The sequence below is a fragment of the Astyanax mexicanus genome, chromosome 6 (assembly GCF_023375975.1).
Source record: "Astyanax mexicanus isolate ESR-SI-001 chromosome 6, AstMex3_surface, whole genome shotgun sequence".
In the NCBI taxonomy this organism is placed as follows: domain Eukaryota; kingdom Metazoa; phylum Chordata; class Actinopteri; order Characiformes; family Acestrorhamphidae; genus Astyanax; species Astyanax mexicanus.
In genome coordinates this window covers 53,673,274-53,700,950 of record NC_064413.1, presented here as the reverse complement: position 1 = coordinate 53,700,950, position 27,677 = coordinate 53,673,274, and the positions used below count along the sequence as shown (strand labels likewise).

The window sequence follows — 27,677 nt, the reverse complement described above, 5'->3', positions numbered from 1 at the left end:
ATGTGTACAACTATTTGTAATGCTGTAACTTCCTTCCCATCCATCCATCCATATACAAAATTACAGTGAGATATACATAAATGCATACTTTTATTATGTTTTTTTTTTATCACAGTTTTCGTGTATCTTGGCATCATGTTCTCCTCCACCAGTCTTACACACTGCTTTTGGATAACTTTATGCTGCTTTACTCCTGGTGCAAAAATTCAAGCAGTTCAGTTTGGTGGTTTGATGGTTTGTGATCATCCATCTTCCTCTTGATTATATTCCAGAGGTTTTCAATTTGGTAAAATCAAAGAATCTCATCATTTTTAAGAGGTCTCATTTTTTTATCAGAGCTGTATGTATATGTATGCCTAACTACTGTATTTGTTTTGCTATGTATACAAGTATTTGTAGTGATTTAACTTTCTTCCTATCCATCCATCCATCCATCCATCCATTTATCCATTTATCCATATACAAAATTACGGTAAGATATAAATATAGTAAATCTTATATAGTAAATGTGTAAAAAATTATATAAAAGCATACTTTTATTATGTTTTTTAATCTACAAAGTTGTATCTTGGCATCATGTTCTCCTCCACCAGTCTTACACACTGCTTTTGGATAACTTTATGCTGCTTTACTCCTGGTGCAAAAATTCAAGCAGCTCAGCTTGGTTTGACGGCTTGTGATCATCCATCTTCCTCTTGATTATATTCCAGAGGATTTCAATTTGTTAAAATCAAAGAAACTCATCATTTTTAAGTACTCATTTGTTTAATCAGAGTTGTATATACATGTATGTGTAACTACTGTATTCTATCCATATGCAAAATTACGGTAAACTATAAATATTGTGAATTTAATAGAATCTAATTCTTTAAGTTAAAAAAAAAATCAAATGTGTAAAAAAAAAATACGAATGCATACTTTTATTATGTTTTTAAGTTAAAAGTTAATCTACAAAATTAAGTGCTCCCACACACACGCATACACACACACACATACACGCATGTACACACACAGTGCTATCATTCACAAAAAGACTGTAAAAATGTGCTTTGCTTTAACAAACACCACGTTTCTCATGTGTTCACTGCCAAAAAGGTCTCCCCTTTTATCATTTCAGCCCATGTGTCCAGACTGGCTCAGTTGCTGGTGTGTGTGTGTGTGTGTGTGTGTGTAGAGAGAGAGAGAGGTCTAAAGCAACAAGTGAGCGTTTGTTCCGCAGGAATGTGGGCTATGCGAGAGAGAGAGAGGGAGAGAGAGAGAGGGAGAGAGAGATGGAGAGAGAGAGGGGGATGGGAGGATGAAAACAGGCAGTGTGTGAGGAGGAGAGGAGCTCTGTTCCCACCTCTATCAGCACGATTAGCCCGGCACTGCCCGTCACACACTGAGCACCAATATTGATATAGTGGGTTAAAACTACACTCTGCTCAAGGCCCCACAGCCTGAACAACAATCTACACACACTGCAAAAAAACTACATATTAGCAAGTGATTTTTTTCTCTTTTTAAGGCAATAAATATGATTTTCTCATCTAGAGTTAGTTTCACCTCATTTTAAATCATTTGAACTGAAAAAAAGGCAAAACAAGTAAAGAATAACATTAAAAATGGAAATAAAAACTAAAATAAGAATCATGATTAAAACAAAAATAAGTAAAATTAACAACATGTAAAAGAACAACAAGGAATTGGAAATAAAAATAAAATAAGAATAAAGCATGAATAAAACATGATACAAAAGTGCCGTAACAGAATAAAAGTGGGCGGAGCTGCAGTGCTTTAAACTGAGCTGAAGGCCTGATCAAACATGAAGGTTTTTAGTCTGGATTTAAAAGTGTTTATTGTTGGGGCTCTTCTAATGCTAAACGCTAAACGCTAAACGCTGCCTCTCCATGTTTAGTTTTTACTTTAGGCGTCTCTAACTGAGCAGTTCCTGATGATCTGAGAGTTCTGCTCGGCTCATACTGCTGGAGCACATCAGATAAATATGCTGCTCCTTTAAGCACCATTAAGACTTTTATACACCAGTAACAGTACCTTAAAGTCTATTCTGTAACATACTGGTATCCAGTGCAGGGATTAAAGGATGGGGGTAATGTGCTCCTTTTTTTTTTACTTCTAGTCAAAACTCTAGCTGCTGCATTCTGAATCAGCTGAAGCATAAAAAAATCATAAAAAATCAGGATTCAAGTTATTCTGATGCTTGTGTCTAAAGGCAAAAAGGCAAAAAGACAAAAAACTGTTATTTTTGGTTAATTTAACTCTTACTTTACTCATTTTGCGACTTTGTGATTGATTGCTTTAAAGAAATCTTCCTAAGCAAAATCTGCTTACCCCATTGGCAGATTTATTTGCTTAATATAAGCATGTATGTATCAATTTACATATATTATGTCTAGTTTTTGCCAATGTATGTTTTGCTGTGTAACAACTGATACACCAAAACAAATTTTGAATAAAATTTACTTAAAAAAGTTTCGCAACTTTCAGCATTTGCTTTTTTTAAGTTAATTTAATTTAATGTAAATTTGAGTAACTTCAACTCAGTTTCAAGACTTAAATGTTACAGAGAGTAAATAAGTGAACTGAACTTATATATATATATATATATATAAATTATATATTACTATATAAATTTCAGGAATTATAATATATTATGCATCATAAATTATTTGAGTAATATTGTATGAATTAAGTAATTGTAATTAGATAATATTGTATGCAGAAATGAAGTAAAGTTTACTAAAAGAAAGGATTGAATAAAGTTCAGTTCACTTATTTACATTTAAGTCTTAAGTTGAAGTTACTTAAATTGATCTGAAATTAAATTTACTTTAAAAAAGCAAATGCAGAAATCTTTTTTTCAGTGTAGAAGAATAGAATACAAGTTTTTATAGTGGACATTTAAATGTAAATAAAAGAATGAATGTAAGAAATGTAAAATGCAATTATTAGTGGTGTCTATAATTAAAATACTAGTATATACTTATTTATGTTTGAGGGGAGGCGTAACGTGTGGCGCTGGAATAAAGAATGCGTGATAAATTGAATAGACTAAGCTTTTTTTACTTTATTATAAACATCTCAGCTGGTTGTGAGGATTTCTGAATTAGATCTTAATTAGCTGAGTATAAAAGAGCGTTTTCACGCCTGTAGTTGCAAAAGCTTCTATGATCGTTTCTCTTTCTGTTTGGTTTGGTTTCACACAGGCATAAACTTAATGAAACGCACCAAACTGTGCACCAATAAACCGCGCAAGCACATCGTCTCCTCTGATTGGTCAGAGCCTTCTGTAAGGGTAGCACACTTTAACACAGAACGCTGAAAATTCCCTTTCGTCATGTGTTCTGCAATTGGGTTCAACAACCCTCTGGGCTGGAGAGCTACGTGTCTGTAGCGTTCCATCACATTACACTTCATTTTTTGTGGTCCGCCATGTAATGGCTTGGAAAAATCTGGCCAGCAGCAAACTTAATTTCTGACCCCTGGCACAAAACACCGGGGTTAGTTTTGGACTTTAGACTGAGGGTTAACTGGAAAACATTCCCAGTGTCCACCACAGGCCTGAGAATGGGACAGATTTTGAGTGAGGGTTTGATTATTTAGAGCTCTGCTCTCTCAGGGGCTGCTGGAATTGTTTAGGAACCCGTGGGATTCGCTCATAAACATCCTTCTGCTCTCTCTCTCTCTCTCTCTCTCTCTCTCTCTCTCTTTCTCTCTCTCTTTCTCTCTCTCTCAAACCACTCAGCAGTGATCGGCTCCAGGAGAAAAAATGTAGACGAGCTTCCACAACACATCATGAGTGATGGACGTCCACCAGTCAGCTAAGCTGGTAATTATCCTGACAGCTCTGAGCAGCACCAGAACCAGCACTCGCCACGTTCAAATCACATACATTTAAAATACCGATGTTTTTAGGCCAGAGCACTGCACAAGATCTCTCTCCAGAACTGTGTAACACTGCGAAACTCGAGTTATATCAGTCTAAAATCCTGTAATATCACTCTATCACCTCATTTCACATACTTCTCTCACTTTAGATACTGCTTCTGGATCGCTCAGCTTGTCCAGAAATGCGTGTTTACAGCAGGCCTTGTATTTTACAGCCATTATTCTGATTTCTCACCATGTCTGATCCTTTTAATATGATGCATCAAACATTTTATCACTTCTATTGTGATGTCGGTCACTGCAAGCATCTGTTTGGATAATTTGGAGACTTTAGATACTGTTTTGGATTTCTCAGCTTGTCCAGAAATGCATGTATACAGCTGATCACAAGGGGACGTTTAAAGCAGGCTTTGTATGAGTGTCGTAAAGCTGATTTTCTCACTATGTCAAGATACTTCTATCACAATTCAGATACAGCTTCTGGATCTCTTGTGCAAAAGCAGCAAACCATGAGTGGGCACTTAAAACATGCTTTTTATTTACTGGAGTGGAGTGAAAGTGAATTACACTACATGACTGTAATGGTAAAGCCCATGTATGTACAAAATATACCCATTCTCACATAGTGATAAAATGGCATAAATCAGATTTTCTCAACAAGTCAATAGTGTAATAATCTTTTTGTAATGTGATCTATATCTGACATTTTACTGTCTCACTCCTATTGTGATGTTGGTCACCACAGGCATCTGTTGGCTGATGTAACAGAGCCAGGAATGCAGCGCTCTCCTCTGAGTGAAAACTCCAACTCCCAAAATTCCTCCCAGTGATGCCTAGCAGCAGTACTGCATTGGCGGCACTTATCCCAAGTCATATTAGTGTAAATTCCTGTAATATTACTCAACCCCCTTATTCCACATACTTCTCTTTTACTTCAGATACAGCTTCTGGATCTCTCAGCTTGTCCAGAAATGCATGTGTACAGTTCACCATGAGCGGGCCTTCTTATTTTAGAGTAAAAGTGAGTCACACTACGCAATTGTAAGGGAAAAGACACCGGAAGTGAAATAAATCAAGAATTAACTCTCACATAATGATGCAATGATGCTTATCCAATAGGGATAGGTCCATACAATAGGTAAAGTGCCATTATTTGAACTGATTTACTGAAATAAAGTGACTGTTCAATGATATTCTATATTTTTCATTTTTTAGATGCACTAGTAGTATAATAAACACTACAGAATAATATACAGATTAATACTATATAGAACACTTTATGATTAGAGTATAGGAGGCAGTGTTGTCTATAATGTGGATTACATTTCTTTAGGGTTTAGGGTTTAAAACACCAACAAACTAAAGCACAGAGTAAAGAACCAGAGTCTGAACTCATCAGAATCTTCAGAGAAGTTGGAGGGAAGCCACTGAAAAGTTTCTCCTTATAAGCTGAGGCACAGCCAGGCTTTTCCCAACAGACAACCAGCTGGAGCTTTTAATAAAGCAGGGTATAATTTTTAATAATTCAACAATTATTGCTGCTACTGACAGTTTTAATGCAGTTCCTGCTCCAGAGAGATTAGACTGGATTGGCAGTATGGGCAGTAATTCTCTTCTGCAGGCACTGGACAAGCTGTACGTACAGTATATGTCCATTTGCACATCTGCGAAGTGGTTTGTGTGGTGCAGTGGATAACACCACCACCCCCTGCCAGTGAGCTACCATGTGGGAGATTAGGGTTCAATTTAATTCCAGGTCTGGGTTACTATGCTGGGACATCGAGTGGTTCAGCGGTCTAAAGCGATACCACTACAGAGATATCAGGAGATCGCTGGTTCGAATCCCGATCATGCAGCTTGCCATTAGCTGCCAGAGCCCTGAGAGAGCAAAACTGGCCTTGTTCTCTCTGGGTAGGTAAATGTCGTTCTTTGCTCACATCGCTCTAAAGGCGTCTGTGAGCTGATGTATCGGAACCGATAATTAATGAAATTAATAAAATAAATGAAATAAAAGGGCTAAAACGTAATACATAAAATCAGATAAATAAAAAGACAAAAATAATAAAAATAAATAAGAAACAAATCCAGCTCACTGGTGCTGCTCTGTAGCTAAAAGCAGATTTTCCCAGTTCAGTTCAGTGGATAAGAACTAAATCAACTAAATGTCATATATGTAATGTAATATAAACCTGTGTCCTTTTTAAGTAGCTAAATGCATTTATTAGAAGGGATGTCCACAATTATTTGGACATACAGAATGCAGTATTTTACATAATTTATACATAATTATACAGTACTCTCATACACCATATAACTGACCTTCTAGTGTGCCCAGACTCCACAGTGCCGCTGGGTCCCAGACCAAACCAGACCCCGAAATAATCCATACCAATTACCAGCCGGCGCTCGGGAGGGTTGTGACCTTTCTGGACATTCAGCCTCCCGTCACACACTGTGAGAGCGTCATTAAAGCAGACGTTTCAACAGTGTGAGCAGGTCAGCGCGAAACGCAGCGAGACAGAAAGCATCTGTTTAAAAAAATCTATAAAACTGAGGGCTTCAGGAACGGCTCGTAAAAAACGCCACCCTTTTAGGTCGGCCCAGTGAGAGCGCTACGGAATAACTGCCATTTAAGGTGACCTGCAGAACTTCTAGGAAAAAAAAAAAAAAACATTTGGAAAAACAATGCACGCTTATTGGAGCTGCTATAACTCTCAGGGGACCGAGCTCCAACTCACTGCTATTCTTATATGGGAAAATCAGCCTCAGGCCAAATTCTGCCAGTGTTGCTAGAAGGACAGCAGTGATACAAAATTAAATTAAGTGAAGCAACATATAAGAATACACAGCTCTGGAATAAAGCTTAGAGGCCACTTCAGATTCTTCAGAAAATGAGAAATGGCTGAAAAAACTGGAAAACTGTAAACTGAAAAAAACAAGTTCATATTCATAAAGTTTTAAGAGTTCAGAAATTAATATTTGGTGGAATAACCCTGGTTTTTAATCAGTTTTCATGCATCTTGGCTCCTCCATGTTCTCCTCCATCAGTCTTACACACTGCTTTTGGATAACTTTATGCTGCTTTATTCCTGGTGCAAAAAGAATTCAAGCAGCTCAGCTTGAGGTTTTATGGCTTGTGATCATCCATCTTCCTCTTGATTATATTCCAGAGGTTTTCAATTTGATAAAATCAAAGAAACTCATCATTTGTAAGTAGTCGCTAAACTTAAAATCGGTGGAGCTGTTAATTTGCAGTTTCTGAGGCTGGTAACTTGAACTGATGAACTTATCCTGTGCAAGAGAGGTAACTCTTGCTCCTTCATTCCTGGGGCGGCCCTGATGAGTGCCAGTTCCATCATAACTTTTTTGATGGTCTTTTTTGAGAATCCAATTCAGGATACTTTCTTGGAGTTCTTAAAATTGACTTCGGATTGATTGACTTTTCTTTATTTAGTTGAGTAGTTCTTGCTTCTCATAATCTGGATTCGAACATTACTCAAATATTCACTATTCACTGTATACCTGTAACTCTACCTCTTCACTACTTTACTTTAACTGATGCTCTCAAACACTTTATTAAGAGACACGAAATTCAAGTAATTAACTCTTGATTGGTTCAGCACAGCTGTTAACTGAAAGCCTGAATTACAGGAGACTTTACCTTATAAAGCTGACTGAAAAAAATAAAGCTAATGATGTACAAAACTGATCATCTAAGCAAGAGGTGCTACTTTTAAAGAGTAGTTATTCTTCATAGTTTGGATGACTTTAGTTTAGTATTAATCTATGCAGAATATTTTCAAATTATGAAAAAACAATGAATTTAGGGTTTGTCCAAACTTTTGCTGTTACTGTACATGTTGTCTCTGAGGAAAGCGCCAGATGCCCAGCTTGTATACATCAGCTTGGCTGAATTCAATCAAACATTCTCGAAGCAATGTTTCAACATGTAATGAAAGGTCTGTTAATACTCTTAGGGCCCTATCTTAGCGGTCTAGCAATAGCGCATCATTCAATTGCGCATCATGCAGCTGGATTTAGGGTGTGTCGGTGTGTCTTTATTATGTGAGGGTTATAAAGCATGGCTACTAATGGATTTGACAGTTGACTGTTGACTGTTGTCAGGGTTTTACTAAGTCAGTGGCGCACCTGTGCTTCCCGCCTCCAAAATAGAAACACTCCAGAAATTTACCTGAAGACACCTCACTTCCAGACCACCATACCAATCAGTGTATATATATATATTTATAAACTCTGACGCTATTTTAAGCATAATAATAGACTGTTGATGGGGTGTAAGATAGCAACGAGCATTGTGACACACATTGCGCAGGGTGTACAATAATGGAAAATGGTGTTCACAAACCTCAGAATTCATATGGTTGCTCTAAGCCTAGTCTTGGACTAAATACCAACCCAAAGTTTTTGGACCGTTTTGACCAGTCCCTGGATCAGTACAGATACCCCTTATCTACACTGATAAGCATCTGTAGTAATCACAGTCCTGAATTGTCCTGATATGGAGCAGCTCCACAGGAGACAAAAGGCCTCGTCCTCACATCGCTGAACCTGAATACCGTATCTATTTTTAAAGCAACACAGAGCTGAGGCAAATATTGCTCATTGTTGGAGAGAGCGTTGGTCTGATAGCGCTGCTCGCCGCTGAATGGCTGGAACGAGGGGACGGCCTTTCAGAGTCTGAGCACGGCGAGACAATAAACTCATAAACTGAAAGGCCTTTAAATCACTTCCAATCACACGGTGTCCTCTGATTTACGGCAGCCTCTTGTTCGAGCTCTGAAGCCCCACCCAGTTAACCGCTGCTCATTACACTTTGAAGACGTGCAGTGACCCAAAACCATCAGCGCCCGGAGACCCATCGACTATCAAGAACTGTTCCTACAGATCTCTGCACAGCAAATTTCTAGAGTCCAAAAATCTGGAGTTAAACAAAAATGTGTGAAAGTGTTACATTTTCTGAGTTTTTTTCTCCAAGTTAGACTACAAGTTGAGTTGAGGGAAACTCTTTGGCGGGGTAGTATTTCTTAGAGTTTATTCCATTTATTTGTATAATGGGTGTGTCCTCCAATCCTAGCTTACCATAGGTGTGAAGTCTTGCCCACCAGGGCTTCCTTCCATTGGGTATTACATTATATTTTATATAATAGTTGTTTGCCTAACTGATGTGTTGTTGGCTATGAGAGCAAGTTACCATCTTCTGTACTGTTAAGTGTGACAAAGTGCTGCCAATGCACTGATAACTGCAATGCAGGATTAAAGTTCCCATGCAGGGAAAAAAAATGCATGACATAAAATTGTTGATTATGAAATTGTTATTGTAATCAGAAATTATGTTTTTGTAGTTTTTTTTTTCCTAAATGTTCCAGGGTTTTAAAATATTACCATATTTTAAAAAAATATTAGTTCAATAACACAATCTTTTGCATTAATGGTTAACACTGTGAAGGAGTTTATGATAAAATTAACTGTATTTTACTTTGGATGTGATAAATATTTTAACTCAATAATAGTTCAGATTTAACTCCTGAACAGAGTGAAAAGGCCAAAAACTCCCAAAGAAGAGTTAATTACCTCCATCATAGAGTTTATTCGATGGTCACGCATATACCCTTAAAATGAGTTATATATTTATAGAGTTATTATAGAGTTATTATAGATTTATTAATTAACTCTCATGGAGCTTATTAAAAAAAAACAGATTTTGCTGTATGGAATATGAGAGACCAAATTATTGATTACTACTATAATTTAAATGAAATGAAACTTTTATTTGTGCATTAATTGTTCAAACTCTACATATCTCTGCATTTCCCAAGAGATTAAAATAAAGATGCTAAATTAGGGCTTCACTAAAACAAATCTTCGCATTGAATCTTTTAGTATTATCCGCTATAAATTATTTAGCCTCTACTAGAGCTTAGATTGGGCCCAAAAAAATCCGAGCCCACCCGGCCCGAGCCTGTGCACACTCTGTTCTCATTTCACATTATATATCTACTAGAGACAGATTATATCTGTCCAGTATCATTTATTTTACTATAATCCTGGATATATGGAGATATATGGAGAGCATTATTATTAGTATCATGACATTCTGGATCATTGACTTCTGTTACAAATTATAAAATTGTATTTTTAATATCTCTCTTAGGGGTGTGCCATATCATATCGTATACAGTAACAACATGTAATTTGTATTTTGTTGCAATAGTGTATTCTTGAAATAAATATATTTTTAATTCATTGTTTTGCCATTTTACTAAGAGTATGGTTATCACGAAAATACCATAAAATATCGTGATATCATTTTAGGGCCATACCGTCCACCCCTATTACGCACTATGAATTATTTAGTATAAAGTATCCAATACAAATTATTTAGTAACCACTTTGAATTGTTCATTATTAACTATTACCAAGTTATTATTAAGTAAGTTCTGCTATACACTCCAATGCTACATCACATAATAACCTATCCAATCAGCTGCTGACTTCTACCTTTAAATAACAAACACTCACCAAAGACTTTATCCAAGACTGTTTAAATAGCCTCTTTATAATATATATATATATACATATATATATATATATATATATATATATATATATTCACTACCCAGTTTTTACTATGTTTTTCATTATCCACTTTTAATTATAAGCTATCGAATATCCACTATGAATTGCTTTTAGTACAAAGAATCAACTATGACTTATTTGCCAACTGCTTTGGATTATTCAGTGTCTGCTGTGAATAGAGATACAAGTATCTCCATTTTTGTCGATTTTTAGTTTACTACATAATTTAAACACACAAACTGTCCTTAACACTGTGTCAAAATCTCTTGATGAATGGACCAACAGAAATTCTCCAAAATAACCTGAAATAAAGTCTTTTTATTTAATTGATTCCAGTAAAAGTTTTAACTCTCTCCTGTAAAGTTGCAGTTTTTGGAGATGCATGATTTTCACTGAACAGTGACGATATATACTTTACATAAAGGAATTTAACATTTTTATCACAGTGGTTAGGGTATAAAGAAGAGTAATATTTGTATGATCAGATCTTGAGTCAATTCATTCCTCAATTCCTCAACTCATTAATTACAGAATGAACTGATCTCGTCTGATCTCTCTCTCTAAATGAATGAACCAAGGTGAAGGTCTACCAGCACAAACCTGAAGCAGAGGGTTGTTCCTGGATTTCCTCCTGTACAGAATTAGTCTTTATTTCATCAGAGATGAGACCCCTGACTGTGTAATCCAGCCGGCCGTACAGAATCCTATTTCTCTTCCTGCAGGACAATTAGCCCTCGTTTCCCAAATGTGCCCTTTCCTGCGTTTATCTAGATTACAGGAGGAGGAAAATGCTCTGCCAATCACAAGTTACTCTTTTACTGTATCTGATTTACATAATTCATACTGGTAACTAACACCCCCTTACAGTAACACTGAGACTGACTGACTGGATCTATCCGTCACGGCTTTAGCCGAGCTAAACATTAGCTTTTTTACCCTCAGATGTTAAACTGGACGTGGAAGATTAAATTATTAAGAGTTAAATCACAGACATGTTCTAGTCATATAACGGTGAAATGCTTTAAACAGGTTAAACTTGTGGTGCCGTAATTAATTTAAAACAAATATTAAATTAATCACAACATAACTCTGTTATTAATAGTGATTAATTACACTTTAAGCTTTTAATAATGGGTATTTAAATATAAATAAAACAAAATCAGTGTTAGATTTGCATTTTAACAGTTTTTCTTAAACTTAAACTAAATAAAAGACCCCCACCTTTTTTTTCTTTTAAATCATACATTTTCTCATTTTTTTTTACAATATACAGTGGTTTGCAAAAGTATTCATACCACTTGAACTTTTTTTTTTTTTTTTGTTGATAGACAAACACAAAGTATGACATAATTGTGAATTGAAACAAAAAGGCTACATAGATTTAAAAAAGTTAATCAAATAAAAATCTGAAAAGTGTGATGTGTATAAGTATTCAGCCCCCCGATATCAATACTTCATAGAGCCACCTTTCCAAAAAGTTCAACTTTAGTCTCATCTGACCACAGCACCTTCTTCCACATGTTTGCTGTACAAACAGCACTTCTTATATCTTTCTTTTAAAAGTGGCTTTCTTCTTGACACTCTTCCATAAAGGCTAGATTTGTGGAGCGCACAACTTACAGTTGTCCTGTCGAGAGATTCCCCCACCTGAGCTGTGGATCTCTGCAGCTCCTCCAGAGTGACCATGGGCCTCTTGGCTGCTTCTTTGCCTAGTGCTCTCCTTGCTCCTTGCAGGGACTAAATTACAACTTATTCAGTTACTTCTGAAGGCAGTTGACTGCACTGGATTTTATTTAGGGGGTACAGAGTAAAGGGGGCTGAATACTTTTGCACGTGAAAAAATGCAAATAACGTATCATTTTCATTTCACTTCACAATTATGTGCACTTTTGTGTTTGCTATCACTTAAAATAACTGTAAAACACATTTCAGTTTGTGGTTGTGAAGTGACAAAACGTGAAAAAGTTACTTTTGCAAAAACCTGTATAATATTGTTATTTTTTATTTTTGTACCATTTAAGTTCACTGGATTTAGTACCATTTTGGCACACTGCCCACACTGCCAAAAGTACCAATTGGTCTTATATAATATTCTAATTTTCTGAGACACTGATTTTTGGGTTTTCATTGGCTGTAAGCTTCATAATCATCAACAATAAAAGAAGAAATAAACACTTAAAATAGATCACTCTGTGTGTAATACATCTATATAATATATGAGTTTTACATTTTAAACTGAATTACTGATAAAAACTTTGGAGTTACACAGCTAATGTGGCTAACGAGTAACAGAAGCCAACACCACCCCACCACTTAGCACAGTGCCAACTGCATGCCATCATCCACTCTAATCACATGGAGGTGTTGAGTAATCTTTAATAGACTTGATAATAAACTATAATTATAATTATTATGGGTTCTGATACTGTGTGACTCACTGTTATCTATAATGATGGACTAAAGTTCAGATCAAACTGTTACACAACAGCTGCTACTACTATTTTATTATGTATGATATAATGTGTAGTGTGATAGGTATCAACACCACCTTTATTATAGCAGACTGGAGTTTAAATCCCCAGCTGTGTAAATTGATTAGTTAATGATTATTTTTTTTGCTATGCCCTTAATCTCTGCTTCCTGGGGGTTTTGATCCTGTTCCTGTAGCTTTCTCTATCACTTTAAAACTATAGACGCAGCAAAAAGTGAGATTTTAGTGCCATTTAAATGCCCAAAAATATGTTTAAATGACTAATATTCTGATATTTCATGAGTATATATGTAATATGTTGTGTTTGGTCAGTTTTCGGTGCGTTTCTGTCCCCAGAACTTCATTATCCGCTCACCACGCATCTTGATTTAGGGCATGTCAGCGTGTCTTTGCTGTCATAATGATGGGAAAAGTACAACTTGTGCAGCTCGAAGTGCACAAACGGCATGTTCTAATTCTCTTATAGTACTTTTTTTAGCACCGTTCTTATTTGTGAACCTAATTTTAAAGTTCACCATGTTTCAACCAACAAAAGTAGATTTCGGAACCAGTAACGTTTATTTGCAGCGGGAACTGAAGAATACGAGGTTCTTCAGCGTAAACCATGATTATATTTTTGGTCCTGCCTGTTTGTACAGGACTACCGCCGCTGTGCAGTACGGTACTGGTTTAATAACTAGAGATCTTTTGGTGAAAAAGTGCTTTTAATTAATCATGATTGTTTTTTGGGCACATTTTGGGCGAAACATGCAATTAAGCCATTCTCTTTAAGAGTCAGGTGAGCTCTGACTTTGGCGGATTGCTATTTTAACGGTGCAGCTTTCTGGACGTGTCGAGCTCAGAACCTCTAGATCTCCTTTTAAGAGCCACTTCACCCTAAACCATATTTATTTTTATTAAGAGCTACTTTAAAGTAATAAAACATACCAGTCCTGCTTAAATTTTTTTTAAACATTTTCTAAACTTTAACATTTTATTGTGTTAATTTCAGCCTCTGCAGCGCCCTCTCGGGTTCAACTGTGCTATAAGCATGAATGATATGTCCTTGTATTTTTGTGCGCCCAATTAGCTTTCCCTTCCGCCCCACCTCTAAACCCATACTTCACCCATGAGGGTAGAGTCAGATAAAATCAGGGGGTTTAGTTACTCTTTAATACAGTTAAAGAACCATTCCAAGTTCTACCTTATGAAGCTGATTGGCATCAAAGCAAGCGGTGCTGCTTTGAAGAATCGAGTATTAAAAAAAACATATTTTGGCTTGTTTAACACTTTTTTTGTTTAATTCATAATTACATATGTGTTTCTTCAAAGCTTTGATTACATTAATATTAATCTACAATGTAGAACATAATAAAACTAAAGTAAAGAACATTAAGGGCCCTATTGTACACCCTGCACAGGGCGCGTCTCAATGCTCATTGCTATCTTACACCTCGTCAGCATTCTATTTTTACTTAAAATAGCATCAGAGTTTAGGAATAAATCTACACTGATAGTTGTGGTGGTCTGGAAGTGAGGTGTGTTCAGGTAAAATTCTGGCATGTTTTTTTTCTAGGTTGGTGGTGGGAAATACACCAGTGGTGCTCCACTGACCGAATAAAACCTTGACAACAGTCAACAGTCAACTGCCCAATCCTATATAGCCATGGAGCACACATAGACCCCTGCTTGTTACACACACAAATTAAAAGCTTTGCAGCATGAAATTCAGATTTTACATCCAGCTAAAATAGCTAAATTAGGGCCCATAATGAGAAGGGGTGTGTCCAAACCTTTTGCTGGTACTTTACACACATATTTTCTTTTCCTTTCTTTTTTTTAACATACTGTAAATACCATAAATATAACTGTACTCTTTTCGCACACTTTTTAAAAGTAGGTTAAACGGTGAACCTGAAAAACAGTTACCTCAGCCGTGTGTGTGTGTATGTAGGCTATGTGAGCAATGCAGTCCTGATGCATGATCTGTAAACACTCAGGCTGTGGAGGAGTGAGCGGAGGAATGCACTCTGAAGAGCTGGAGTCGCCGCCTCAGCAACACTCCCAGCGTCTCCACAGAAAGGAGGAAAAAGCTAAAAAGGAGAGCAGTGGTCACAATCGGCCAGCTCTCCAAACCACTCTCCACTCCGGCCAGGGTCAAGCCCCGCGCCTGACCCCACCAACAAACGAGGAGATTCCTGCAGACACCAGGACCTCCACACGGAGAGGACAGGACGCAGGACGGAGGAGACGGCGGGAAACTGTCCAACATAACACCAGTATACACCGAAACTCTTCAGCTATAGATTAGATATTCATCTATACACCCTGTATTAACAGCTTCAGAAATGGTTCATTTTATGGGTGGGCGATATGGCTCTAAAATAATATCACGATATTTCATGCTATTTTCCAAAAAAAAAAAAAAGATTAAAGTAAAATAAATGATACTGGACAAATATAATCTGTCTCTTCTCTAGTTCATATATAATGGGTAATTAGAACAGTGTGAATTTTTCTTTTGATTTTTTTTGGCAAAAAGTAGTACCATGATGTGCTAATTAGGTAATAAGGAGTGGGTGATATGGAACAATATTTCAGGGTATCATATTGTTCAAGATATAAAAAATTTATGCCGATATTATCATGTACGATTCGATATGGCACACCCCTAGTTAATTTATTTATCTATATCTTATGTCTCAATATAGCTATAACCTATAATCTGTTTTTTTATGTCAACTTTTATTAATAATATTTTTAAAACTACTTTTATCTCGCCAAACTTTTTTCTCATTTTATTTACATTACACTACATTTGGCGCTTTCGCTTTTGTCCAAAGCAACATACAACTTACTGGAAAAAATAAGGGACTTTACAAAATAATAATAATACAAAACCTCTGGAATATAATCAAGAGGAAGATGGATGATCACAAGCCATCAAACCACCAAACTGAACTGCTTGAATTTTTGCACCAGGAGTAAAGCAGCATAAAGTTATCCAAAAGCAGTGTGTAAGACTGGTGGAGGAGGAAAACATGATGCCAAGATGCATGAAAACTGTGATTAAAAACCACCAGGGTTATTCCACCAAATATTGATTTCTGAACTCTTAAAACTTAATGAATTTTCTGCAAATAAATGCTTTAAATTACATTATTTTTATTTGGAATTTGGGAGAAATGTTGTCTGTAGTTTATAGATTTATTACAATGTTCATTTAACTCAAACATAAACCTATAAATAGCCAGTAAGGAGGCTCACAATTTGCAGAACTTATAAAGGATCTGATGTAATATTAGACTTGGTGCCACATACCAAAGAACACCTTCAGAGTTCATGTAAAGTCCATGTAGATCTTTAAAACCTGTTGCTGCTCCATTCCTATACTGTCCATACTGGGAGGCCCACAGTCACAACAGCTCTTCATAAGGGAAGCCGTTTCCTCCGTGTTCAGGGGTCCGGATTATCCGAGCTGGGCTCGGTCCAAGCCGACCCGAACAGCGAACGCGAAAGCGCGGAATGCAATAACCGCACACGCAAGAGCAGCCACCCACTTAATCTCCACTCTTTCACTCATTCTTTCATTACAAAGCCGTTCCCCCAGAGGTTTCTGAAACGCTCCGCTTAAGATTTGAAAAAGGAGTGGGGAGGAAAAAAAGCCATTTAATTATGGAGTAATGTACTATTCTCAAGCCCAACAATGCTGGAATTCACCATTTAAACATCAGGATCAGATGCTTCCCTCGCCCCTTTACCCACACTGTCCCTCACAATACCAGAATCCACTCACAAGCCCGGATTATCCCATCGCTTTATATGGACTTTACAGAGACGCTGTTCGGATGTGGAATGAAGGATTTGGAGTTTCCTCTCTCTCTTCAAAACAGAGCTACCCTGAAGACCACTCCACAACATCAACAACTTCAATCAACTCAACTCCAGCCCCCCTGAGGGAGCCGGGCCCGCAGTATATTTCTACTGCAGAGTAAAGTTCCCACTGGAAAATAGCAATGAAGCGCTCAGATCAGGAAGAACTAGCACTATTTTTACAGTTACAGCTTTTGGAGTAAGTTTGGGATGAGTTTGGGATGAGTTTTCTGGACCTGTTTGGGACCAGTTTGGAGTTTTTTGGAGTAAGTTTGTGATTTGTTTAAGATGAGTTTAAGATGAGTTTTGGGGTGAGTTTGTAAAATGTTTGGGATTAGTTTTAAAGTACGTTTGGGGTGAGTTTGTGATTATTTTGGATGAATTGGGACGAGTTTTAGATGAGTTTTGGGATAAGTTTTGGAACAGTTTGGGAGGAATTTTAGGGTGAGTTTTGGTGAGTTTTTGGTGAGTTTTTGAGTGAGTTTGTGATTTGTTTAGAATGGGTTTGGGATGAGTTGTTGGATTGAGTTTGTGAAATGTTTGGGATGAGTTTTGGAGTACATTTGGGATGAGTTTGGGATTATTTTGGATGAGTTGGGACGTGTTTAAGATGAGTTTTGTGATAAGTTTGCGACCAGTTTGGGAGAAGTTTGGGATACATTTTGAGGTGTGTTTTTGGTGAGTTTTTTGAGTGAGTTTGTGATTTGTTTAGAATGGGTTTGGGATGAGTTTTGGGGTAAGTTTGTGATAAGTTTTTGGAGTACGTTTGGGATGAGTTTGAGATTGACTTTGGATAAGTTGGGAAAAGTTTAAGATGAGTTTTGGGATAAGTTAGGGAGGAGTTTGGGGTGAGTTTTGAATGACTAAAAAAATACTATTTTTACAGTTATAGCTGGGGATCTGAAGTTAATCCACCAAACATGAGCCCACAAAACAGAAAGAGAGAGAGAGAGAGAGATAAGACCAGGTTAGTGACCGAGCAGCCAAGGACAAACACATCCAGCACAGTAAGAGAAAGAGAGAGAGAGAGCAAGGTGATATCAGGTTCAAACTGCTGACCGTCTAAAAAATTTCACACAGGGACTAGATGGTAAACAGCAGCTATGGTGGACTTTGAACACATTAATACAACAGAAAATGTAAAAAAAAAAGTGAACTCAAAAATGTGGAAAGTGGACTGTAAATAATACAGTGCACGTTAATCATTTGGGTAGACACAACCTTAGTGGTCTTCTTTATTTTTAGTAAAATTAGTTTTGATGTGAATTTCGGCTTGAATTTGGGAGGAGTTTGAGGGTGAGTTTGGGAGGAGTTTTGGGATACATTTGGCGTGAGTTTTCAGGTCAGTTTGGAATTAGTTTGGGAAGAGTTCTGGGGGATTAAATTTGGGGTGAGTTTTTGGGTGAATTTGAAATAAGTTTGGAAGGTGTTTTGGATGAGTTGGAATATGTTTCAGATTAATTTTGGGGTGAGATGAGTTTGGGACAGTTTGGGATGAGTTTTGCAGGTGTGTTAAAGGCATTTTGGTTTACTACATAATTCATTCATGAATTGCTTCTTCAAAGTAAAAAAAAATGGCGACACAATATTAATATGAAATATTACATAAGAAGGGGTGTGTCCCAAATTTTGAGTCAAACATCAAACCTCAACTCAACTCACATTTCTTAATTCTGCATCACTGTTTAGTAAAAATGTACAATATATTAATTGTAATTTACATTGGGCTGATTGGGCTTGTGTCCATCATATAGTACCCGTAGGCTTCTATACACCTTGCAAAGGTTCAAACTCATGATCAAACACTCAGACAGTCGTGCCACTTAAAAAACAGACTTCTAGACTAGAAAACTACTTAAAGTGTCTAACACATGGAATACTCTTAAAAGTGCTCTTTTACTTTAAAAGTAAGTAGTAAGTAACGTGGTTGTACATCTGCTTTAACACTTTAATAGCAGTAGTAGTAAAGTTTTTTTATTGTATCTCCATCAGCAGCTTACCTTTGCAGTTGAAAGCCTCCTTCAGGTGAAGCAGCACGTCTGCAAATCTCCGAACGTCGCTGACCAGCTGCATGATGTATTCCGGATCAGCCCCGGCCGTGTCCTGGCTATCCGAGCCGGAGCTGATGGAGCTCAGTGAGCCGCTTTTAGAAGGGCGACCCAGAGCCCAGCTGCCCGAGCCGGACCTGGAGCCGGACCCCGAGCCGGACCCCGAGCCCAGTGGGAGGAAGTGGGAGTTGGAGAATCTCCCGATGCCCCCTGAACGTTTATGTCCCACGCTGCTCTGCTGCAGCATCCCGCCACCGAACATCCCGACCACAGCCAGCTCGGCCTTCAGGAGGAGCGAGAAACTACAGAACGATCCTTTACACGACTCTGAAGCTCCACGGGGGTCCTCACCTCACCGCCAGGGGGTCCTGCACACACAGCCAGGTTTTACACACCAGCAACACTTCAGTTTCTAAATCAGTTTCTCTGATTTTGCTATTTATAGGTTTATGTTTGAGTAAAATTAACATTGTTGTTTTATTCTATAAACTACAGACAACATTTCTCCCAAATTCCAAGTAAAAGTACTGTAATTTAGAGCATTTATTTGCAGAAAATGATAAATGGCTGAAATAACAAAAACAGATGCAGAGCTGATATATTTCTGAATAAGTTCAGAAATCAATATTTGGTGGAATAACCCTGGTTGGTTTTTAATCACAGTTTTTTTTCATGCATCTTGGCATCATGTTCTCCTCCACCAGTCTTACACACTGCTTTTGGATAACTTTATGCTGCTTTACTCCTGGTGCAAAAATTCAAGCAGTTCAGTTTGGTTTGATGGCTTGTGATCATCCATCTTCCTCTTGATTATATTCCAGAGGTCTTTAATTTGGTAAAAATCAAATAAACTCATCATTTTTAAGTGATCTCTTATTTTTTCCAGAGCTGTATTCATACACCATCTATTGCTGTATACTGTATATATACACTACCTATAGCTTTATACCATACCTATATCCACTAACTATAGCTTTATGCCATACCTATATACACCATCTATAGCTTTATACCATACCTATATAAACTAACTCTAGTTGTATACCATACCTATATACAGCATCCACAGCTTTATACCATTCATATATAAAACCTACATCTATATACTGTATCTATGTACCAAGTTTTACATGATACATACAGCATTTACTGGTCTATACCATGTTCTATACCATTAAATTGCTAAGCTTACTATGTTTTATCCCGTACTTATGTATATGCACTATATACAGCTCTATATCATACCTTCAGTATATACGTAAACTATATACAGCTCCATACCATACCTATATACAACCTCTACAGCTCTGTACCATATTCTATACCATTAATTTGCTAAGCTTACCAGGTTTTATACCACATGTATTTATATGCAGTATATACAGCTCTATACATACCTACAGTATATACACAATATACAGCTCTATACCACACCTATATACACTATATACAGCTCGATACCATACCCTATATACACCATCTACAGCTATATATTATGTTCGATACCACTTTAAAATAAGACTACCTTTATATAGGGTTTCTGAATGGTTTACAATTAGTTTATTAATGGTTACTAATTAGTTATAACTAATTAATAATCAGTTATAACACATAATTAGAAAGGGAAACCATATAGATGGCTGTGGGTTCATTATTTGGCAAACAGATTATTGTTATATATGTTATATATGTGTTATAACTGATTATTAAGGATTTTTAAGGCATCTACAACCTAATTAGTAACCATTAATAAACTAATTGTAAACCATTTATAAACTCTTAATAACGGTAGTCTTATTTTAAAGTGGTACCTTATGTTCTATACCATTCCTTTGCGAAGCTTCACAGGTTTTATACTATAAATATATACACACTATATACAGCTTGATACCATACCCTATAAACACCATCTATAGCTATGTACCACACCTATGTACCAGCATCACAGAATCACCATTCTTCCTCTACAAGTAACAACTTCTATTCTTCTGAAAAAAAGCTTTACACTAGATCTCAGAACATTGCTGCAAGGAGTTTATTGCATTCAGCCAAGTTATCGGATGGAGCGCCAACACTCCAGAGAACCCTACAGCCAAATGCTGGAAGCCTGGCATTGGGCATGCCCACCTTATCCACCCTCCCCTCAGATGTTTCCCAGATAACATTGGGTACACATGGTGTCTGCAGTGTGTTTTCTCCTTATCTGTGAAATGTTTGAGCACATGATGAGGAAGTTTTAGAGGGTAAGACGGAGACAACACCACTTCCTCTTCTTCCTCAATAAACCGGGAACCTCTCACAACAATAACACTGGGTGCCACATGGAATGAAGCTTCAGTAGCCAATGAAAATGCTTCTGTCAGAATTTCATATACACATATTCACGTAGAAGAGGACTTGGGTAAGTATCAGTTTGAAAAAAAAAAAAAAAGAAGATTTTAGACATGTATAGATATGTTATAGGCATTTAAATGGTATATAAATATGATATAGAGCTGTAGATGGTATATAAGTATGATATAGAGCTGTAGATGGTTTATAGAGCTGTAGCTTGTGTTTATAAGTTTGGTATAGCCACATTATACCATTCTAACCACAACTGGAGGCTTTATATATGCTTCAGAACTTAAATAATGATAAAGTATACCATATAAGTTGGAAGAAAAGGTTCCCATCAAGCTGGCAAATATGTAAAACTGATTTATTTGTGTTGTTTTAACACATTTTGGCATACAATATTAATCCAAACACAACTATTTGTTGACCGCAAAGCCAACTCTCAGTAAGGTGTCCTGTTAAATATTTTAACCAAAATGAATCTGTTCACCAATTTTAATGTCTGACCATAGTAGTACAATTGTAAAGCAAGTTTTGCTCCCAACATTTCCTTGGTTTTCCAAGGAACTGAGCATAAAGTCAGTCAAAGTCTTCTCCCCGTGATTGGACCAGATTTAAAGCACTCACATAAAATAATTTCAAGTTTTGCTCCCAATATTCCACTAGTATTCCCTCAGTTTTCCTAGGAATTGTGTATAATGTCAGTTGCTGCAATGGTCTTATGTCCATAACAGGACCAAATCTAGGTGTTAAAGATAGCATTTTATTGATTTTAGTGGCAGCAGAGTAAATATTGACGACTTCTAAAGTGATCCCATTCATACAATTCCATGTCTCGCTCCCAAAATTCCCTCAGTTCTCCTAAACATTTGTGTATACAGTCAGTCTGTAACAGTCCTCTGTCTATAGTTGAAAATATATAGCTGTTAAAGATAGCTTTTTATTTATTTTAGTGGCAGCAGTGTAAATATTGACTACTTCTAAAGTGATCACTTTGATAAAATTCCATGTCTTGCTCCCAACATTCGCTCAGTTTCCCTAAACAGTTGTCTATACAGTCAGTCTGTAATGATCCTCTGTCCATAGTTGACCATATCTAAGTGTTTTGTTGATTTTAGTGGCAGTAGAGTTACTGAGACTGACTACTTCTAAAGTGATCCAAAGTTTTGCTCCCAACACTACTTCCATTTTTCTAGGAATTGTGTATAATCTCAGTTGCTCTAATGGTCTTATGTCCATAACTGGACCAGATCTAGGTGTTAAAATAGCATTTTATTAATTTTAGTGGCAGCAAAGTGAATCCTGACTACTTCTAAAGTGATCACAATTATAAAATGTAAACGTTTTGCTCCCAACATTCCCTCAGGTTTCCTAGGAATTGTGTATAATGTCAGTTCTGTAACCATCTTCTGTATATATGTATCTGGACCAGATCTAGGTGGCAAAAACCTGACTACTTCTAAATGGATCACTTTGATAAAATTATATGTCTTGCTCCCAACTTTCTCTCTGTTTTCCTAAACATTTGTGTAAACAGTCAGTCTGTAACATGTCCTCTGTCTATAATTGACCAACATTCCTTTAGTTTTCCTAGAAATTGTGTATAATTTCAGTTTGTAATGGTCCTCTGTCTATAGTTGACCAGATCTAAGTGGTAGAAATAGCATGTTATTGATTTTAGTGGCAGCAGAATAAATCGTGTCTACTTCTAAAGTGATCACTTTGATAAAATTCCAATGTTTTGCTCCAAACATTCCCTCTGTTTTTCTAGGAATTGTATATAATGTCAGACTGCAATGGTCCCCTGTCTATAGTTGAACTGATCTAGGTGTTAAAAGTAGCATTTTATTGATTTTACTGGCAGCAGAAAACAGTCTCACTACCTCTAAAGCATCTATATGGACATAATTCCAGGTTTTGCTTCCAACATTCCCTCTGTTTTCTTAAACAGCTGTGTAAACAGTCAGCCTGTAAAGGTCCTCTGTCTATAGATCTAACTGTTAAAAATAGCATTTTATTGATTTTAGTTGCAGCAGAGTAAATCCAGACTACTTCTAAAGTGATTACATTGATAAAATTCCAAAGTTTGCTCTCAACTTTTCCTTGGTTTTCCTAAACATGTGTGTATACAGTCAGTCTGTAGTTAGGATTAACCAACTTCTGCCTAAAGTTGGACCAGATTTAGTTGATTATCTAATTATAGAAAAAAAGAAAATATCCTGTTCATTTTTAAGGCATATACATGGACATAATTCCAGGTTTTGCTTCCAACATTTCCTTCAGTTTTCCGTGGAATTGTATATAAAGATGGAGCAGATCTAGGTGTTTAAAGTTTTTCTTGATTTTACTGGCAACAGAAAACACCCTCAGTACTTTTAAAGCCTCTACAGGGACATAATTCCAGGTTTTGCTTCCAATATTCCCTCAGTTTTCCTAAAACGTGTAAACAGTGAGTCTATAAAGATCCTCTGTCATTAGTTCTAAACCAGATCTAACTGTTAAAAATGGAATTTTACTGATTTTAGTGGCAGAGGAGTAAATCCTGACTACTTCTAAAGTGATTACATTGATAAAATTCCAAGGTTTGCTCCCAACATTCCTTCAGTTTTCCTAAACATGTGTGTATACAGTCAGTCTGTAGTCAGGATTAACCAACTTCTGCCTAAAGTTGGACCAGATTTAGCTGACTTTAATGGTAAAAAAATATCTTGATCATTTTTAAAGCAACTATATGGATATAATTCCCTGTTTTGCTTCCAACATTCCCTGAGTTTTCCTTGGAATTGTGAAAGTCAGTTTTAAAGGTACTTACCCCATGAGAAACATTCCTGACTCCGAATAATCCTGAAACCCTGAAAGAATGATGGTCTCTCTACCCCTCTCTCTCTCCGAGTGCAGGCTCCACATCGCAGCATGCACGCTCCGAACAAAGCCCCGCCCCCTCCAGCGTGATTGGACCTTGAGAACCCCTCTGATTGGCTGTAGGGGCTTAGAAGAGGCGTGGTTTCTAGCACCCCTCCACCAGAGTTAAAGGTAGCTCAGGTAGGGAGATAAGCCTGTGTGAGTGGCGGCTGTTTACTGTAGCAGCAGATTAAACTTTTACTTTATTGATTTTAGAAATAAATGATTAGAGAAAAAGCAATAAAACACGATTCTACTCTAAAATACAGAAACTGTAATAAAGAGTGTGTATTACAGTGTGTGACGACCCCCCCCCACCTGCTTTAAGGATGGTTTGTCCCAGAGGTTGGACCAGGGGAGGTTGGCGTGGTGTGAGTCTTAATTGGTTGCAACTGATAGTAATTAGGGAGAGTACTTAGGTTCTCTGGAGTTGAGCTCTCACTCTCTTGTTTTCCCCCCCTTCACCACCATGCCTCACAAAATGGTTCTGTTTTTGTCTCTCTTTTAGGAGCTCTGGATCCCCCATGTTTAAACAGCTGACCAGTCCTTCTTTTTTAATACTTTTCTCCTAGACATCTTGATCTTTTTTCTACTTTTTGATAAATAAATAAAGTATTTTAAATTTGCTATTACTTTGTTGTCCTCCCATTCTTTATGTTGCGATCCTGGAACGAGCTGGGTCGTAACATAAATTGGGGTGCTCGTCCAAGATACTTTTATGGTACTTCGGAAGAATCTGAATTCGGTTTACTGATCATGCTGTTTAAATGGGATCCAGCAGAGAGACAACTGGGTGAGTCATGTTTGAGTGTTCTTTCTTTTGTTACTTTAGTTATTAGGAGTAACTCTGGTTAGTTAGGGTGTTCCAACTGAGCTAGTCTCTAGCTCTTTCTTCGGAGCACTGTTTATTATTTTGCTTTGTTATTTTGCCTTTATTATTTTTGGAGGTAATCCTGGGTGGAGACTTGGTTCTCTGTTGGGGGTACGCACTCAAGCTTCTGGTTCTAGTTATGGGACCAGTAGTAATGAGGTTCAGCGTTTAAAGTGGCCTCGAGCCTGGCAAGCCTCTGAAGATTAGCAAGGTTTAGTTAGATTATTTTTGTTAGGTATGTTAGGTCCAGAGTTACTCTAAACTAGTAGTAAGAACACTCAAATACCCATTGGTTGGGTTGTTTTTTTCTCTTCTCTTCCTTTTCGGGAGAGGGTGTGTGAATAGATTTGGGGAAACATTTGTTTGTAGCAGTAATATGGCCTGTGTTTTGGTAGTAGTAACCTTAACCTGTATTTTGTAGTGGGAGTATTGCCAACTTCTGTTTAGTCACTGTAGCCTTTGGAGGGGTTTACTGTAGATGTGATTTGTTGGTAATTTGTTAACTCTGCTATAAATATTAGGTTTGTTGATTTAGGTTATTTTGGTTCTGTAGATTGTCTAAACTTGTTATTTGAGCTTTTAATACAATAACTTTATGTTTAGGGAGTGTTGTAAGCCTGGTCGTTTGAATTTTGAGTGTTCAGATTAAGTGGCAATGGCTTTTGTCTTGCAAGAGTTTGTTGATAATCCTTCTGAGGAGCAGCTAGAAGAATGCACAAAGGATCAGTTATTGCAGATTGGACAGCATTATGGCATTGAATTCACTAGCCAGGATAAAAAGTTAAAGGACTCTCTCTTTAAAGTGGTAAAAACAATTTTATTAGAGAAGGGAGTTTTGATTAAATTAGCTGAGCCTAGTGCAGGAAGTTCGCTTACCTCTGTAAGTAGTCAGGAGGGTGAACTAAAAATGAAAGAGCTGTCTTTACAGGAAAAACAGTTACAGGTAGAAGCAGCTAAACTCAGAAGTGATCGTGAGGCCCGAGCTCTTAAGGAGAAGGAACTAGAAAGAGAGTTTGAGATAAAAAAATTGGAGCAGCAGCTAACCCTAAGGAAGCTGGAGATAGAAATGCAGTTGAAAGAAAAGGATTTTGAGTTAAAGAAACTAGAGCTAGAACTAGCAGTTAAACAAGGGGTAGCAAGGGCTTTACCTAGTGCTACAGCTACACCAGTGATTACACCACCAATAGAACCAGTTTTAGGGGCTGTGTCACCAGCAGAGCCAGTGTTTGACCTCAGTAAATATATCAAAATGGTTCCACCATTTATTGAGAGAGATGTGGAGAAATATTTTTTCCACTTTGAGCGTGTTGCTACTTCACTACGTTGGTCTAAAGAGGTTTGGCCTCTGTTGTTGCAGTGTGTTTTGACTGGGAAAGCCCAGGATGTGTATTCCTCACTCACTGTGGTGCAGAGCTCAGACTATGATACAGTAAAGAAAGCAATTTTGCATGCTTATGAGTTAGTACCTGAAGCATACCGGCAATGTTTTAGAACTTATAGGAAGAGGGAACAACAAACTTTTGTAGAATTTGCCAGAGAGAAGGAGGGGTTATTTGATAGGTGGTGTGCATCTCAGAAAGTTGAGACTAAGGAACAACTCCGCCAACTGATTCTTCAGGAGGAATTTAAGAACTGTGTTCCTGAGAACGTTGCTGTGTATTTATATCAACAGAAAGGTTGTGACCTAGCTGAAGTTGCAGTCAGGGCTGATGAGTATATTTTGACCCATAAGGCTCCTTTTTCTAGAAATAGAGGTGAACAGGGCAAAGTGAAAACTGTCCAGAGAGGTTTAGATGAGGGTGTTGTGTCAAGTACATCACCTGTAAGTTACAGTAGAGTGCCCAGTCAGAAATCAGGGGTGACTTGTTTTTACTGTAAAAAGTATGGACACAAGGTTTCTGATTGTCCCACCCTCAGTAAGAGGGATAAAAATGTGAAACCTGTGGGGTTGGTTGAGAGTCAATCTTTAGTTGAGGCTTCAAATGGTTTCACTGCTTTATCTTTTGAGGAGAACTGTAGTGGTGATCAGACAGATTATTCTCCTTTTATTACAGACGGATCTGTGTCTATGCTTGGAAGTGAGACTAGGGTGCCTGTACGCATTTTGAGGGACACTGGGGCTGCCCAGTCCTTTTTGCTAGAGGGTGTCTTGCCTCTGTCTAATCATACAGCTACTGGTACACAAGTGCTAGTTAGAGGTATTGAGATGAGTTTCATTGAAGTGCCTTTACATAGAATTCACCTTTCCTCTAAGCTAGTGTCTGGGGATGTTACTGTTGGAGTGCGCTCGTCTTTTCCTATACCTGGTGTAGCATTCATTTTGGGGAATGACTTGGCAGGGGGTAGTGTTTGGGAGAAGTCTGATGTTGGGGTGTTGCCCGTTGTGACTTCTGTGCCTCGTGTGTCTGACTATTTGGATGAGTGTGGTCAGAAATTTCCCAAGGTTTTCCCAGTTTGTGCTGTAACTCGGAAAATGGCCAGACAACAGGTGGTAGGTGAAGATGTAGATTTATCTCTTGCAGACACATTCTTTGCTACTATGGATTCTGAGGAACGTGGAGGTAGGGGATTTGTTATAAAGTCAGAGGTGGAGAAAAATGAGCAGTGTTCAGTCCTAGAGGGTACAAATGCTACCAGTTCTCTTGGTGAGTCTGAAGGTGTAGTGAGGGAGACCCAGTTTGACTTTAAGGAT

General features: G+C 37.4%; 1 protein-coding gene across 2 annotated transcripts in view; it reads right to left on the bottom strand.

The window, feature by feature from the left end:
- The window catches only part of arhgap29a (Rho GTPase activating protein 29a), a 106,973-nt gene extending 82,856 nt beyond the window's left edge, over positions 1-24,117 (bottom strand). For both annotated transcript variants that reach the window (XM_049480872.1, XM_049480873.1), the window contains exons 1-2: positions 24,026-24,117; positions 18,829-19,244 (exon numbers count right to left, since the gene is read on the bottom strand). In XM_049480872.1, the coding sequence (XP_049336829.1) occupies positions 18,829-19,138 (310 nt within the window). In that variant the 5' untranslated portion in view covers positions 19,139-19,244; positions 24,026-24,117. The remainder of the gene's footprint in view (positions 1-18,828; positions 19,245-24,025) is intronic.
- Positions 24,118-27,677: the final 3,560 nt, after the last annotated feature.